The 14,315-nt window shown below is 51.4% G+C and overlaps 1 protein-coding gene across 10 annotated transcripts in view; it reads left to right on the top strand.

Annotated features, from left to right (window-relative positions):
- Nucleotides 1-14,315, top strand: part of LOC141748261 (H(+)/Cl(-) exchange transporter 5) — a 41,625-nt gene that overhangs the window by 6,817 nt on the left and 20,493 nt on the right. For 6 of the 10 annotated variants that reach the window (XM_074599998.1, XM_074599999.1, XM_074600001.1 and 3 more), the window contains one exon: nucleotides 6,798-6,947. In XM_074599998.1, the coding sequence (XP_074456099.1) occupies nucleotides 6,798-6,947 (150 nt within the window). Of the gene's footprint in view, nucleotides 1-1,947; nucleotides 2,165-2,201; nucleotides 2,943-3,822; nucleotides 3,943-6,797; nucleotides 6,948-12,856; nucleotides 13,354-14,315 lie in introns of those variants that run through there. The other 4 variants (XM_074599994.1, XM_074600002.1, XM_074599993.1 and 1 more) reach the window with 4 other exon arrangements.

Raw genomic sequence — 14,315 nt, 5'->3', positions numbered from 1 at the left:
CAGCCTTCGGCCGCTTGAGCACCTTCGCTGCCATGTCTCTGGGAGCCCCGGATTCCTCTCTGCTTCTCGTCAGCCTGGGCCTGGGCTGTAGCTTCTTGAGCATGGTCTGTGGCCATCTCGCCTTGGAAACTGTCATCCAAGAAGAAGCCTGCCTCCTTAATGAGAATAGCCCGTAGGGATGTCCTGCTTCCTAGAGCTCTCCTAGGAAAGGAGCTGGCCTTGAGGACAGCTTGGGTTGTCATCCAGTTTAAGACTAGAGATTTTGGCAGGAGGTGGCTTTGGAGTCATCGTCCAAGACTGTGATGTTCTCAGGATGAAAATGATGTCAGATCCGTTCTTCATGCTGTTTCACTCTGGGTTCTGTGTTAATCACGCTCCTCCCATTTACGTTGGGAAGGCTGGGTGAACAGAGTGACATCTGGCTGGATGCTGGCGAAGATTTGCTAACCTGAGGATGGGCTGTGGACACTTTGGAGTCATCGCTTACCAGCTACACAGGTATGTTTCAAAAACAAGGCTGTCGCTCAGCTGATACTCCTACGCAGAGCCGGACTCATCAGCCAGTGTCACCATCCTGCATTTCTAATGAGGGCGGTAGTGGCAGAGAAGCAGTACGGAAACTGCTGTAAAGAACTGAATTTAACCTGGAAGGTACAGAAAGCTTAAAAACCATGGTACAATCACGAACTGCCTGTAAATTTGGGCTTTTGCATTATCAAGTTAGACTGCTTTTTGTCAAAACACAAACCTGAAAAGAAGCTGGATGTGTTTGTGAAGAAGCTCTTGCCTGTTAGAGGCTCGTGTGGTGGTTATGCTTCAGGATCAGGGAGGAGGTGACTGAGCTAAGATTCTGGCATCTTAACTGAGTGGAAATTGCATAAAGTTTAGGAGGAAAAAATCCCAACCCAGCAAAAGCTAGGCGGTCTGACTTGCATCCGGGCACTTACTGCGTTTCTGTATGAAGCATCTTAAAAAAGGCAGAGATTTCTGGAGACAAGCACTGAAATGTCTTGTGATCCCAGTAAACACGCTGTGCCTAGCTGGGAGGAGAGCTATGCAGCACGTAACTTTGGAGACAGGAGCAGGTATTAGGAAATCCAAGGTGTAGTCAGCCTTTCTAAATAGGCTCATTATTGGAAGTGTCACAGGTGCTTGCCCCAGTGGAACAGAAAAAAAATCAAACCTCCCTTTTATGTAACACGTCTGCAGCAGCAAACCATTTCTTTGATCAGTGGTGGATAACTGTGGGGGATTTTTAATCTAATAAATAAAATACTGGAACATCTTACTTCTGAAGATACGCTTTTTGGGCAAGTATACGTGATGCTATTAACAATACTCCCAAAACAACGTTTTATTCAGAAGCCGAGTGTAGTTATGAGCCAAGGATGGAATCAGCTGTGATTGATGTTTGCCTCCACTTGAGTTTTCGGCTGTTCTGGGCTGAGTGGCATGATGTGGAACGATGAATTATTCAAGAGGAGGTGATAGGAGCTCGGACTGAGGGCCATCAGCTGTGGCTGGCTGTGTGCCTGTCAGTGCTCGAGCATCCCGGGCTGGCAGTGAACCCCGTAACGCGTCCCGGGCTGGCAGTGAACCCCGTAACACGCTGCATCAGCCCCATGTACAAAAGTGCTGGGGAAACCTGAACGCTGCAGGACTCATACGCTGCTTCCCGGCGTTACCTGGTGAAAGGTGTGTGTTACCCTGAAGGGTGTCAGACCACAACAGAATATCATCTCCCTGGGGCCCCTGTGAGTTCAAAGAGCAACAAAAGAACCCCAAACAAGCCGTAAAACAATTCAAGTCTTTGTGCTCAGCTTGTGTTGGGAGATTTCCCAGTTTCTCTAAACCCATCCATTGTTCCCGACCAGCCTGGCCGCACAGCCCTTGCCTAATGCAAACAGCTCGCCCAGTGTTGGTTTGCCTTTGCTCCAGCTCGAGGAGGAGATGCTGCGTGGAGCTGTGGGTGGAGCAGCAGGTGCCCGCCGGGGCTCCGTCCTGCCTGTTCCAGCCTGAGAGGGACAATTCTCCAGTCCCCTGCTCCTCTGCTGGCGCTGGGCAAGCCCCGGACCCCCCTTGGCCACCCAGGAAGGGAGAGGAGGGGAGCGGAAGAAGCCGATGATGCTCGAGGATGTTTGCTCTTCAGAGGAGAAACAGGCAGGTGGGCAGCGAGAAGTTAAAGTAGGTAAATTAATGCTTTTAGGAACGTATACTTTAAATGCAATAGCAAAAGGCACATTGATAATCTTAACTGAGCTGCGAAAGCCTTCTGTTAAGTGATTTATGTGGAGCCCAGCCATTGCTAATGGCAACATGTTTTAGAACACTTCATATTTCCCTGAAGATACTGTATGTCACATCCTGCACCCGAAGGGAACTTAAAGACGGTGTAAAAAATCCTCTCCGTTATCGGCTCACCTGTGGCTGTAGTTTCATCTGTACAGGACGGGAGACTGGTTGTGGTCACTTCAGACAGCACTGAGAACTGAAGCAAGGAATGACTTGGAAAAATAGCATCATCTCTTTTATAAAGCTACAAAGTGGGACTTTAAAGGGTTTCACCGGTATCTGGACCCCAAATTGTTTTCAGATGAGGGATGAAAACCTTGGAGCTCTTCTGTGAATGCTGCCTCCAGCTTTGTACAGACGCTGGTTTGATTTTTGTTTTTAGCAGTTAAAGAAGAAATGACAATTGTTTTGTTTGTTTTTTGGGGGTTGTTTTTTCTTTTGTTTATTTTTTTTGGATTGTTTGTTTGTTTTTTTTTTTAATGATGAGTGCCCAGCCCTCTTGCAATTCACTCAGTCTGCACATGGAGCCTGCGCCTGGCAGTGTTCCTGGGATACGAGGAAATCCAAACCAGCTCGCTTAGGTCTGCACTGAAGTTTCTCTCTCGTGCAGTAACCTCCTCTGGAAGAGAAATGTTATTTTTAAGGGCAAGGTGAGGCCCTGGAGTGATAACGTTGCAGGAAAGCCTTGCTCTGCTGGCACCCAGCCAGGTACCCGGTTACTGACATAATGGCTAAATGATATATTTTTCTTTCCTTTCCTTTGTGTACCGTTGGATCTGGTAACTGTGGGAAGGGACGTGCCTGCCCCTGCGAAGAGATGCTGTGGGGCTGGGGAGGAGGAGGAAGTGCCCTGAGCTGTCAGAGCTCAGCTGAGATTTGCTCAACTCTGGAGAAAGGACGGTCTTGTGACCCCGGCTGTGGTTTCTCACATCCCGTAGCTGCTGGGTGCTAAGCTGGCTCCGTCCCCCGCACCACCAACGGCTCCTGAAGGCGGGGTGACTCCCTGCTTTTTTTTAAGTTTTGTTCTTCTGGCGCCATGTCTCGGTGGAGCCGGGAAAAATGCTGCAGGAACTTGTACCAGGCTCTGACTCGGGAAGCGATGGACCCGTGTGCTGGAAGGGCTGCTCTGAGCCCCCACGTCGCTGGCTGGGGGCTCATCAGGGGCAAGAGTGGTGGTGGCGGTGCCATGGCTTGCCTGTGCCGGAGCTCGCCGCTGCCACAGCTCGCCAGTCCCGTTCCTCTGGCTGCAGAGAGGAAGGGGTGACCGTGGTGGCACCTGGATGGGTGCTGCGGCCAGGCTGGGGAGCAGATTTGCTGGGTGTGCCGGTGATGTCAAAGCGCGAAATGGGGAGAAAAGCCTGGAATGTCTGGTGTTGATGGAAAAGCGCTGCGAGGGTGAAGCATCGCGGCTGGGGCCGGCTCTGCTCTGCAGCGGGGTGCTCCAGCTTCCTCCTTGCGAGTGCTGGCATCTGAGTCACTTCCAGGCGTCGTGGGGCCAACCCCGTCAGGTTTTGCTTCGTTGCTTCCCTTTGCTTGAGGGCGATGGGAGAAGCAAGGGCGGGCTGAAGAAGGCAGAGGAGGTGGATGGGAGCAGCTGGAGGAGGATGGCTTCTTGGTCACGCAAGCGCTGGGGGCACCAGGAGCCCTTCGGTACGTACCCTGCTGCCGGGGCATCCCGGAGCATGCTCTGACCTGGTAGGAAAGAAGCAGCCCTTGCCTGATGAAGTCTTGTGGTAAATTATCAACACAGATAAGTATGAGAAGTCTTTTTTCTTCTTTTTGATGCACATGGTTTAGCCTGGAGAGGCATTGCTCGCCCGTAGAGGGAGCGTTCCTGTAAGGAAAAGTGACTTAAAGCTGTGGCTCCAGGGCCTGCGTTAGGACTCGGGAGGGAAGTGAGCACTGAATTGTCATCTCCTCTGTCCTTTTTGTGCTTCGTCCGCTCTGGGTGTTGCCTGGGCTCTGCTGCAACTGGAAGGTGGTGTGCTTCTCGGCTTGGTTTTGGGTTTTAAAACTCTAAATGAGAACCAATTTGGGGATGGATTGGGGCGAGCAGGAGGTGACATTGCTCCAGTTTCTGCTTTTCAAACAGGGGCTTGTGGCTGCCCGTGCTGGCGGTGCCCGTGCTGGCGGTGCCCGTGCTGGCGGTGCCCGTGCTGGCGGTGCCGTGCCTTCTGTCGGCTGAGGGACTCTGCCTCTGGCAGGGCTACGAATTTATGCTTTTTATGCAAAGCACATACGTCAACATTTGACATATTTTAAACTTCGCCTCCCACATATATTATACGTATACAGAGTCTTATTGGAAAATACCTATAAAACCCTGTTGTGCTGCAGACAAGCGCTGTGACACGCGTGCACAGAGTTTCTACAGTTCTCTGCCAGGGTGAACAGACCATCCGTGCCTCCTGGGCTGGGAGCTGGCCTCCACTCTGCGCCCTGGAAGCAGCTTACTGGAGGAGTACTACAGCGCTTTAATGAAATTTAATTATTTTTATTGTTAGCTGACAAGTAACAGCTTTGAATTCCCCAGTGTCTCCTGCCTTGGGTTCTCCGTGTGGGTTGATGGAGGGCTGCAGCCCGCGCCGTCCCGCTGCTTTGGGGGTGTGCTGGAAGCGGTGCCTTCCCCAACACCCAGTTCCCCTCAGCCGGAGCTCAGCACTTTCTTTACTGGTGTATTCTGCACCAGTTTAATGAATAAACAGGGCTTAGAAGTTAAGTAACATCGTGTTCCACAGAAGAAGGCTCAGTGAAGAGCCCAGTGCGTCACTTCGGACAATGCCAAGACTTTGTGTGGTGTGGGGGCTTTTTTTTTTTTTGTAATAGGAAGTGCTTTCTGCAGAGTGTGTAATTCATACTGTTTGCAATTGCTGGCTGGCTTTTTCCCTTCCTGAAATAAGGCTGAGCTGCATATTTGGTTCCTCTGTAATTCTCTTGAAAAATATGTTTGCAAAAGAAAAGCTAACACGGCCTGTCTTCTCATTAAGATAAAAAGATTCCCACTTTCAGGTTGCAAGAGCTGTTTTTGAGGCTGAGACACGATTTTTTTTTTTTTCCAATTTAGTTTATTTTTATGTTTTCAGAGCTTGTGCTTTTATAGTTTCCCTGCCACCCTAGAGAATAGCGGGAGAGACGACGGGTCTTGTGTCATGGTCTGATGCCGGCAGCTCCTTGCTGCCCAGGTCCAGCAGCAGGTCGAGGTGGCTTAATTCAGGTTATTTGGGAAGTTTAATAGGACACTTCCAGATTGCAGTTGGCAGCTTTGTGTGCAGGTGGTTAAGGATCATTGTTCACTTGGGTGGTTTTGATGGCTTGCCCCCAGCTGAGAGGAGGACAGGTAGGTGATCTTGGCACATCTGGAGAGCATCACGGCCGCTTTTGTGCTGTGAGGATCCTTCCTGCGTGGTGGGCTTCGCCCAAGCTCTAGCAGTAAATACAAGGACACCGTGGGAGGTGAAATGGTCAAAAAAAGAAAAAAAAATCATTGCAAACCTGTTGAGAACACACGTGGAGATTATTTTAAAAATACGTCAGCAGATATCACTTGCCTTGTCTAATGTGGTGCTGACCTGAGTAATTTTTTACGTGCTCTTAGAGTGGGTTCCTAATTGCTTTGTCTGGTAGTGATCAGCAGATAGAAATTGATTCACAGGCTTTGTGGGAAATACAAAGGAGAAAAAGAAAATACCTTGAGAGGCTTTTTAGACCAAGAACTTGGAAATATAATTGGTTTTCTATAGAGAAAAACATTATACCAGGCATTTGGTCTGCTCTTGTGTTTGGGATCGTAGCCGCAGAAGTTAGTGCTAACTTGTGCACGCGTATCAGACAGTGCACTTTGTATGACACGGCATGTTCAAAGCAATGCCTGTGCCACCGCCAGTGGAGCTCTGCCGCGCCCGAGTGCCAGCCGTGGCGGTGGGTGACACGGGACAGTGCACCTGGGCCATGGCAGCGGCGATGGGGCTGTCTCTAGTGCTTGGGGCGGATGCTTGCAGTTCGTCGGTCTCGTTGCCTTGATTAAGCCTGTCCTGTGGCTGGCAGCTGGTTAGTCAGAAACCAGTTTGAGCCTTTTTCCAGCAGGCGGTGGACTGAGGAGTAGAGGGTATGTGTGTAGGAGCCCTTTTTGTCGAAGGATTTTCCTCTGTGGGGCCTGGCTGTCCAAAGTTTTCTAAACTTGTTCTCTTGTAAGAACCTGCCACCGTAACGCCGTGGTGTTTGAATGTCTGTCCAGTTGAGTTCAGATGCCATACTGGGACTTGTGTTTGGCTCTGGCATGTGGCAATATGAAATCTAGTGCAAGAGCTTTGCCCAGAGTTGTGAACATCCAGCTTTGTCCTGTTCTAGCCCAAGCTTCAGGTGGTATCGCTGCATTTCTCCTTCCCATGGGAAGAGCAGTGTGGGCTCCTGGTCTCCAGGACAAAGTGCCAAGTGGGCGTCAGCACAGCTGGCTTAGAAAGTGAATCTTCGTGCTTGTGCCCTAAAAACTTTCCCTTTGCTCCCAGGTTTGGAAGCTCTGGCCATGGATCAGAAAGGCTATCGACGGGGGAGTTTCCAGAGCAGCACTAGTGATGAAGACATGCTGGAAATAGCAGGAGCATCTCTGGACTTCTCCATGGCAGATGATGACCCGCCACTCGACAGGGAGATGGGAGGTAAAACCCATGCATCTCTCCTCTTTCTGTTTTTCGTAGTGGCTTTCGGTATGATTTCATGTAAATATTTTCCGTATGGGTCCCGCTGGCCTCTGCCTAGGACGGGTCTTGCGTTTCATGGCACCGATGTGAATAGTTTGCAGGATTCTGTGGTGCGTTGCACCCACGAATAGACTCCTGCGGAACAGCCAAGTGCTTGCTCACGTGCCACATTTGGCTCCCAGCATTGCTTTGTAACGGAGGCTGGTGGGAGGGAGGCGCGTGTTCTGTGCAAAGTAGAAAATCTCCTTAAAATAAATGGCAATTACAAGAAGCGTGTGACTTCGTTGTGGTGGGGAGGCGCTGCCTGTCTGTCTCCAGCCACTGAGCTGCCTGGTCTCGGGCTGTGTGCATCCTGTCAGAGGGGAAAACTGCTCTCTTAGCTGTCCACGTCGTTACTTTGCTATTAAATGTAGCATATCCTCCTCCACTGCTTTGCTTTTGGGGCCTTGATAGTTCTTCCTGGAGTTTTCTGAAAGACCTGCGGTAGGGAAGGGGCTGGTCGTGTCACGAGGGAGGCGTTGTGAGTGTGATGAGCAGCGACGACCACACAGAGCGATTCCTGATACGAACAGAGACTCTCCCTTCCCCTTCCCTCCTTCTTTACCTGTACTTTTAAAGGTTGTCCGTTGTGGAGAGAGTCTCAAAATGTATCAACACGAAGGGGTTTGGTGCTGAGCTTGCATGCAGCCTGAGACTTTGGGCTTCCCCTGCCACCACGTGTCTGTCGCTGCCTCCTCTGGTCTGAGCTGGGTTGTGAAATCAGTGGGGGAGAGATCAGTCTGCACGGTTTCGCTGAGCTTTGGCACTACACAACAAGATTTGTCTTCTGTGCATCATCGTAAGTTAGTTTAAGAGCAAAAATACTTAATTTTGGACAGCAGGCTGCAAGTCTTCCTGACTTCGCATAAACCTTCTCAGCCTCTTCTTCCCCCATCCCTGTTTACTGTAAGGCAAAAAGAAACCCTTCTGGTTTTGCTTCTCAGCTATGTGGTCTGCCTCCAGGTAGTGCAAATGAAGCCAGACTTCCTCAAATGTCGCCTGTCAGTACCCGAAAGGACCAGCTCTTCTGCTGCTGGAGTCCCTGTAAGGAGCATGAGATTGCTTTCTGCTTGGCCTGGTTCCTCCCACCGCCTCCAGGCTCAAGCAGAGGAAGGGTCACTGTTCTTGTAGCGTTTGCATTAACTGTGAGTGATAAGCACTGGTTTGTGGTTAAAAACCCTCTGTCTGTGCACAAAGGGAGGTGCAAGATTTGCATCCCAAGTGTGTTGTTTGCTGGGTTCCGTCCAAGGCGCAGGAGGGTGGCTGGCACATAGGGACCAGCCGCGGGCAGGACTGGGCAGCGTGCGTGCTCCAGCCGGAACTGCTGCTGGAAGTGACTTTCAGAACTGGGCACGTCGGGGGGTGCACTTCAGATCTCCTGCACAGAGCTTGAAATAATGACTTGTGACTGAATTTACTTCTGAAGAGCTATTAATTATTGGTATGTGCAGAATTAAGTACACAGAAATAATCACATTATGGATGCTGGTAATGTAATTGTAAATTCATGTTCTCTTTCCTGCTGGTGGGAGCCATTGGGGTACCAGCTGTCTGAAGTTAAATGTGTGCTTGTGTTTCATATTTAGAGAGAAGGAGCTAAATTCTTTAACTTCTTGTAGGGACATTGTTATTCTATGAAGCTTAGAAGCAGCGGTGGGTACCTGGAAGCAGCACTTGGTTGTTTCCCATCTTGGCTCAGGGTGTTTGAAGGCCTGTGGCTACTTCTGTGCAAAAAGCGAGGGTCTGCCCCGCTGGCATGTGAGTGATGGTGATGGAGGGGCTGCCCTAAAGCCGGCGGCAGAGAGGAGTGGTTCCCCTGGAAGAGGCTCTGCTTAAGTCGCAGGGTGCTTAAGTCCACGGTGGGGGTTGACACAGAAGAAGTAAAAGAGGAAATCTTAAAGGGTAAAAACTTGCTTGCCAAAATACTGGTTTCAGTTCACTCTACAAATTTCACCTACTCAGTTCAGGAAGCGTTTGCTGGCGAATGTTTGGGTGCCAGGTGTGCAACCTGAAGATATGGTGGCCCAGGCCTGAGTGGAGCTGGAGAGGTGGGAACTGAGGTTCTCCCGTGGTGGAGTCAGCTCCAAACCTCTGGCTGGAACCTGCCGCTTTTGCTGCCTGTTGTGTCGTTGGATGGGGGTGAGTTAGTGACACCTTCTGGAACCAGAACCCAGCCCTCTCTTACCGCCTTCTCCAAGACTGTCACTCTCCTGCAAGAGTGGTGGTGTCTCAAGTTGAAAAAACAGCCAGAACTGGAGCCGATAGATCCTGTCAGGGGGGCAGAGGAGGAAGCGTCACTGCTGCTTGGTAGATTTGTGAATCTGGAGTGCATTTGGCAGCCGGTGCTCCTCTGTGCTTTCCTTAGGAGCTCTTGATTAATGAGTGACAGGACTTCTGTGCTGTGTCAGGTCCCCAGTGGGAGCCACCAGCCTTGCCTGGAACACGGGATGCTTGTGTTGAATCATATCTTCAGGTAGGATCTAGACTGACTATGAAACTTTGTTCCTAACTGGTGTTTGCAAGAATGCACCTGCTTCCCAAAGGCCAGAGCTCTTCAAGAGGCTGAGCCAAAGTGTAGATATTCTGAGTTCTTCAGACTTGTCTCAGTCAAAATGATTTAAAATGGACTGCAGGGGCTTTTCGTGCCTGCTCCTGTGCTGTGTGCATTGCTGAAAACTCGCTATGGATTGCATGCAGAATCGTAGAATAGAATCACAGAATCGTCTAGGTTGGAAAGGACCTTTAAGATCATCGAGTCCAACCATCAACCTAACTCTGACAAACCCACCACTACCCCACGTCCCTCAGCACCACGTCTGCCCGGCTTTTAAATACAGGTGACTCCACCACTGCCCTGGGCAGCCTGGTCCAGTGCTTGACAATCCTTTCGGTGAAGACGTTTTCCCTAATGTCCATCCTAAACCTCCCCTGGCGCAACTTGAGGCCGTTTCCTTTTGTCCCATGGCCTGTTCCTTTGGAGAAGAGCCCGACCCCCCCTGGCCACCCCCTCCTTTCAGGGAGCTGCAGAGAGCGAGAAGGTCTCCCCTCAGCGTCCTCTTCTCCAGGCTGAACACCCCCAGCTCCCTCAGCCGCCCCTCACCAGACTTGTGCTCCAGACCCCTCACCAGCTCCGCTGCCCTTCTCCGGACTCGCTCCAGCCCCTCAATGTCTGTCTTGTGGTGAGGGGCCCAGCACTGGACACAACACTTGAGGTGGGGCCTCACCCCAGTCTCTGCCCCAATCCTGCTGGCCACACTAGTGCTGATACAGGCCAGGATGCTATTGGCTTTCTTGGCCACCTGGGCACACTGCTGGCTCATGTTCAGCCAACAGTCAACCAACACCGCCAGGTCCCGCTCTCACTCTTATCTTCTCTGCTTTGGACTTCAGCATTTCGTCAATAAAAGGTAACAGATAAGACTTTCCGTGATTTTTTTTTTTTTTTTTCCCACGCTGTTAAGTTGTGCTTGGGAATCAAACTTGGCTCCTTAATAAAATCCCCCAATACTTTTCTAGTATTCCTTGTAGTCTTGGTACTGTGGTAATCAAGTGAACCTTAGCAGTGCTTTCTCAAAATCGTTGTCAAAGTATAGATTTTACTCCTGGCCAAAGGGCCGATGGGGTGGCACGGTCTTTTTAAGGATACAGTCATGCTTCCCAGAAGTTGTTTCATCTTAGTGGCATCGCCTCCTTTCTGTGCCATAGTAGAGGTGACCAGAACTACACGTGATGTTCAAGGTGCACTTCTACAGCAGTAATTCTTTTCTGCTTCTTAGTTTAAGGGATTTTTTAAAAAGCTATTTCCTTGTTGACCATTCTCAAATATTGAGCAATGACTTGCAGGGCATTATCTGCAGACACTTGAATTTTTAAGTCAAACATGCTGATTTAGTGCATAACACTGTTTACATTTGTCTCTTCCCCCTCCTTGTACGCCTTGCTTTGGCCATGAGCTGCTTCTGCTCTCTGGTAGTCCAGCTGTGGTCCTTCAGAGCCAGCCCAAGAGATGCTGGTTACCCAGCGCCAGTTACCCTAAGCGTAGGCACCACTTTTCCAGAACGCTTAGAACTGTAGTGAATAGTCCAGTACAAGCAGAAGCGAATGGGATTCCAGTGTTGCTTTCCTCCTGTTTCCAAAACAGGAGTTTATGCCTTCAACAATCTGTGTCTTCAGCCAGTTGCTTTTCTGTGAGAAAACTTTCCCTGCTACTCCCCAAGAGCTTAATTTGCTTAAGACTTTCTAAAGAAAATTCTGTCCAAAGCTTCACGGATACCCAAACACATGGTCAGGCTATATCTGCACTCCTGTTGATTTTTATTTATTCATTTATTTTTAATATAAGATTTGTGAGGCCTGATTCCTTCAGCAAAATCTGTTGGAACAGCTGCCTTTCCAAGTCATACTGATCTACTTTTGGGACAACAATATCCCCTAGATGAGGGGTTGCCTCTGTCAAGGGGTGTGTTATGAGGTTAAGTTGTACAGATTCCTAATTCCTTGATATCCCTTTCCAAAAGTATTAAACTACCAATGGTTTCCCCTGAGTGGGTTACAGTAGTTCTGGCTGGGTGGGTAAGTTAAGCAGTGGTGCTGGCTTATTTTGTGCTTTTTTCTCTCCGCTCATTGGGGCAGTGAGGCAGACACTGGGCTGGGGAGGAGCAAGACGTGTCTGGCCATCACCGTAGTCTCTGGATGTGCTTTAAATTGTAGGGAGCAAAGGCAGGACTGTGGTCCCCCCTTCTTTCGATGGAAGACTTAAAAATGTTTCAAAGGCTGGAACATCTTTTTGCTGTAGGATTTAAGAAAGCTTTTTCTCTTTGGGCTCTTAAGGGCAAGAATTGAGAATCGCAATAGCAACAAATACCACCCCAAAGTGCAGCAGGGTTAGTGAAGCTTGGGTTTATGTGGATTTTTGTTTTTATCCACTAGCCCTGTCCTTGTCTAAGCTCTCCATACATGCTCTGTGCAGTGGAAGTGGAGGTGGGTGGTGTTTCTATCTGCAATATGGGGGTGGCCAGCTGGCTCTGCTCTCAGGAGGATGCTAGCCGGGGGATTTCACTCAGCTGCTGCGCCGCTGGCAGGTTCCACTAATGGAAGTGCCAAAGGGCCAACCTCTGGGATGGATCCCCGAGCTGGAGATATCTCTCCAGGCTTTTTCATTGCCCGCCTTCCTCCTTGACCTCCAGACAGAGACCCGGGGTTGTCAGAGCAGCCCCCGGCCAGCGGCCAGCGTATCGGGTGAGCCCAAAGTCGCCGTTTGCCGGGGTGTAGTGTTTCAGAGCCGCCAGACAGTGTCTAAAGGACAAGCTATCTCTAACAAATTGGAGCCAGGAGAACTTAATCACCAGCCCCTTTGAGCTCTTGTGTACCCTGAATGGGGAGATAAAGAGTGCTCCTGGGGCCCCCAGGGCTTGGGGCCAGCTCTGAGGGAGGACAAAGGGACAATTCAGAGCCTGCCTGCCTCCTGGGAGGACGGCGAGCAAAGAGCATCGCCACCAGCCAGTCAGCAAGCAAAATGTCAGCAAGGTGGGAAAAGAGAGGGGGGTTTTCCTCGCATCTGTGACTGACCCACCCGTGTCGGGACGCTCCAGTGGTAAACGCGGGTTTTCCTGCGCTGAAGCTTGCCTTGGGCCGGGCGGCCGAGCCCCTTGGGTGCAGAGCAGGGTCTGCCCCAGGCTGGCGTGCTGGGAGCGTCGCCCGTCGGACTGGGGTAACTGGGTGCTCACCTCTGGGGTGTGCCCCCCCCCCAGACAGACCTTGGGTGCGGTGGGCGGGTGCGGGGTTTGCCCGGTGCGTGGGGGTGAGGGGGATGTGCCTGCACAGCTCTCGCCCTCCCGGCAGCGAGCCGCGGTAGCAGCGAGCCGCTCTCCATCCTACAGCCCCTGCGCGCTCGGCTTCGGCTCTCTGCGCTCCCCAGCCTGTGCAGCACGGCGGGCGGGCACGTTTTAGTCCCGGGGAATACGTTCTACCGGATAAGGCGCCCCGAGGGCTCCACTCGCGGCGTCGGGGCGCGTCGGGGGTGGCCGTCGCCGGTGCAGCCCGGTCCTTCCCCGCCTGCCGGCGGGACCTCTACCCGTGCGGCGCAAATCCTGCCCCTGCCAGCGAGGTGCAAGGGCCAGCTCATGTGACGGCCGCCGGTGACGGTGACGCCACGCCAGGCGTGCGGGGAGGGCCCAGCGCCGCCGCCGGCTCGGCTTTGGCCAAGTCCGGAGCAAAAGGATGCAGCAAGTGCCGCCGTGAGACGAAGGAGCGCACGCCGGCCCTCCACCCGGGTGGCCGTGGGATGGATGGGCTCCCCAGGGCGCTCCGGAGCGGCTGAGCGAGGGTGAGGAGACCCCTCCAGGGAGGAAGAGGGGACGGGAGACAAGGGGCAGCGTGGCTGGGGGGCTGCGGGGCGGCAAACTGCTGGCACTGGGCTCCGGAGCCGCTCCTGCGCTGGGGTGGAGGGGTGGTCGGGCCGGGAGCAGCCGGGTGGTCTGCTGAGCTCCTGCTGCTGGGTTTCCGCTGCTGGATTTCTGCTGTGTAATGGTTGGTTGTTTACTGCCCGGCTCCCTTTTGTCCGCAAACCCCTTCCTTTTTCCAGATTCGCCAGAGCAAGGGGAGCAGACCTCTCCCGGGTGCCTGGCTGTCACCTTGCTGTGCCGGCAGGACAAGTCATAAAGCCCTGGGGGTTTGCTGCGCTGCAATGGCACAGCCCTGTAACTTTAACAAGCGCACAAGCGATGCCTTTTTTTTTTTTTCTTTTTTTTTTTTTAAGCCAGGCAGACTCTCTAAAGTGGAACATTAACCCATTTTGGGGAGAAGAGGTGATCAAAATGCTAACAAATCTGTGTTTAAAAAATGAACTGTATCTCTAACAAGGTCACATTTGACTTGCTGTCTGTAAGCATTAAATACTGATTTAGAGATCTGTACATCAGGAACTGGGGAGACCTGTATGATCATCTTTTGACCAGGTATTACTGAGCTCATTTGCTTCCTTTATTCCTATCTTGTTATCCTAGGATCCTTGATTTGCAACAAGCTGAGGCAAGAAATATGATCTTGATAAATATTTATGCCCGTCAGCCATTTTATAGTTCAGTAATACTCCTGGAAAAAAATATAAGGACATTTTCTCATTATCTTCTGTTGAATGGACTGCTTACCCGCTTACCCGGCTGTGAAATCGCCGTGCATGGCTGGAACGACGGGGTTCTGATGTTGTAATACAAGCCCTGCTGCTGCAGGGAGGGCAGGCTGGGCTGGACGGGGCCAGGCTGGAGAGAAGAGCAGGCTCCAGGCTGG

The sequence above is a fragment of the Larus michahellis genome, chromosome 9 (assembly GCF_964199755.1).
Source record: "Larus michahellis chromosome 9, bLarMic1.1, whole genome shotgun sequence".
In the NCBI taxonomy this organism is placed as follows: domain Eukaryota; kingdom Metazoa; phylum Chordata; class Aves; order Charadriiformes; family Laridae; genus Larus; species Larus michahellis.
The sequence above is the reverse complement of the archived record's forward strand: the minus strand, read 5'-3'. Positions and strand labels throughout refer to the sequence as shown.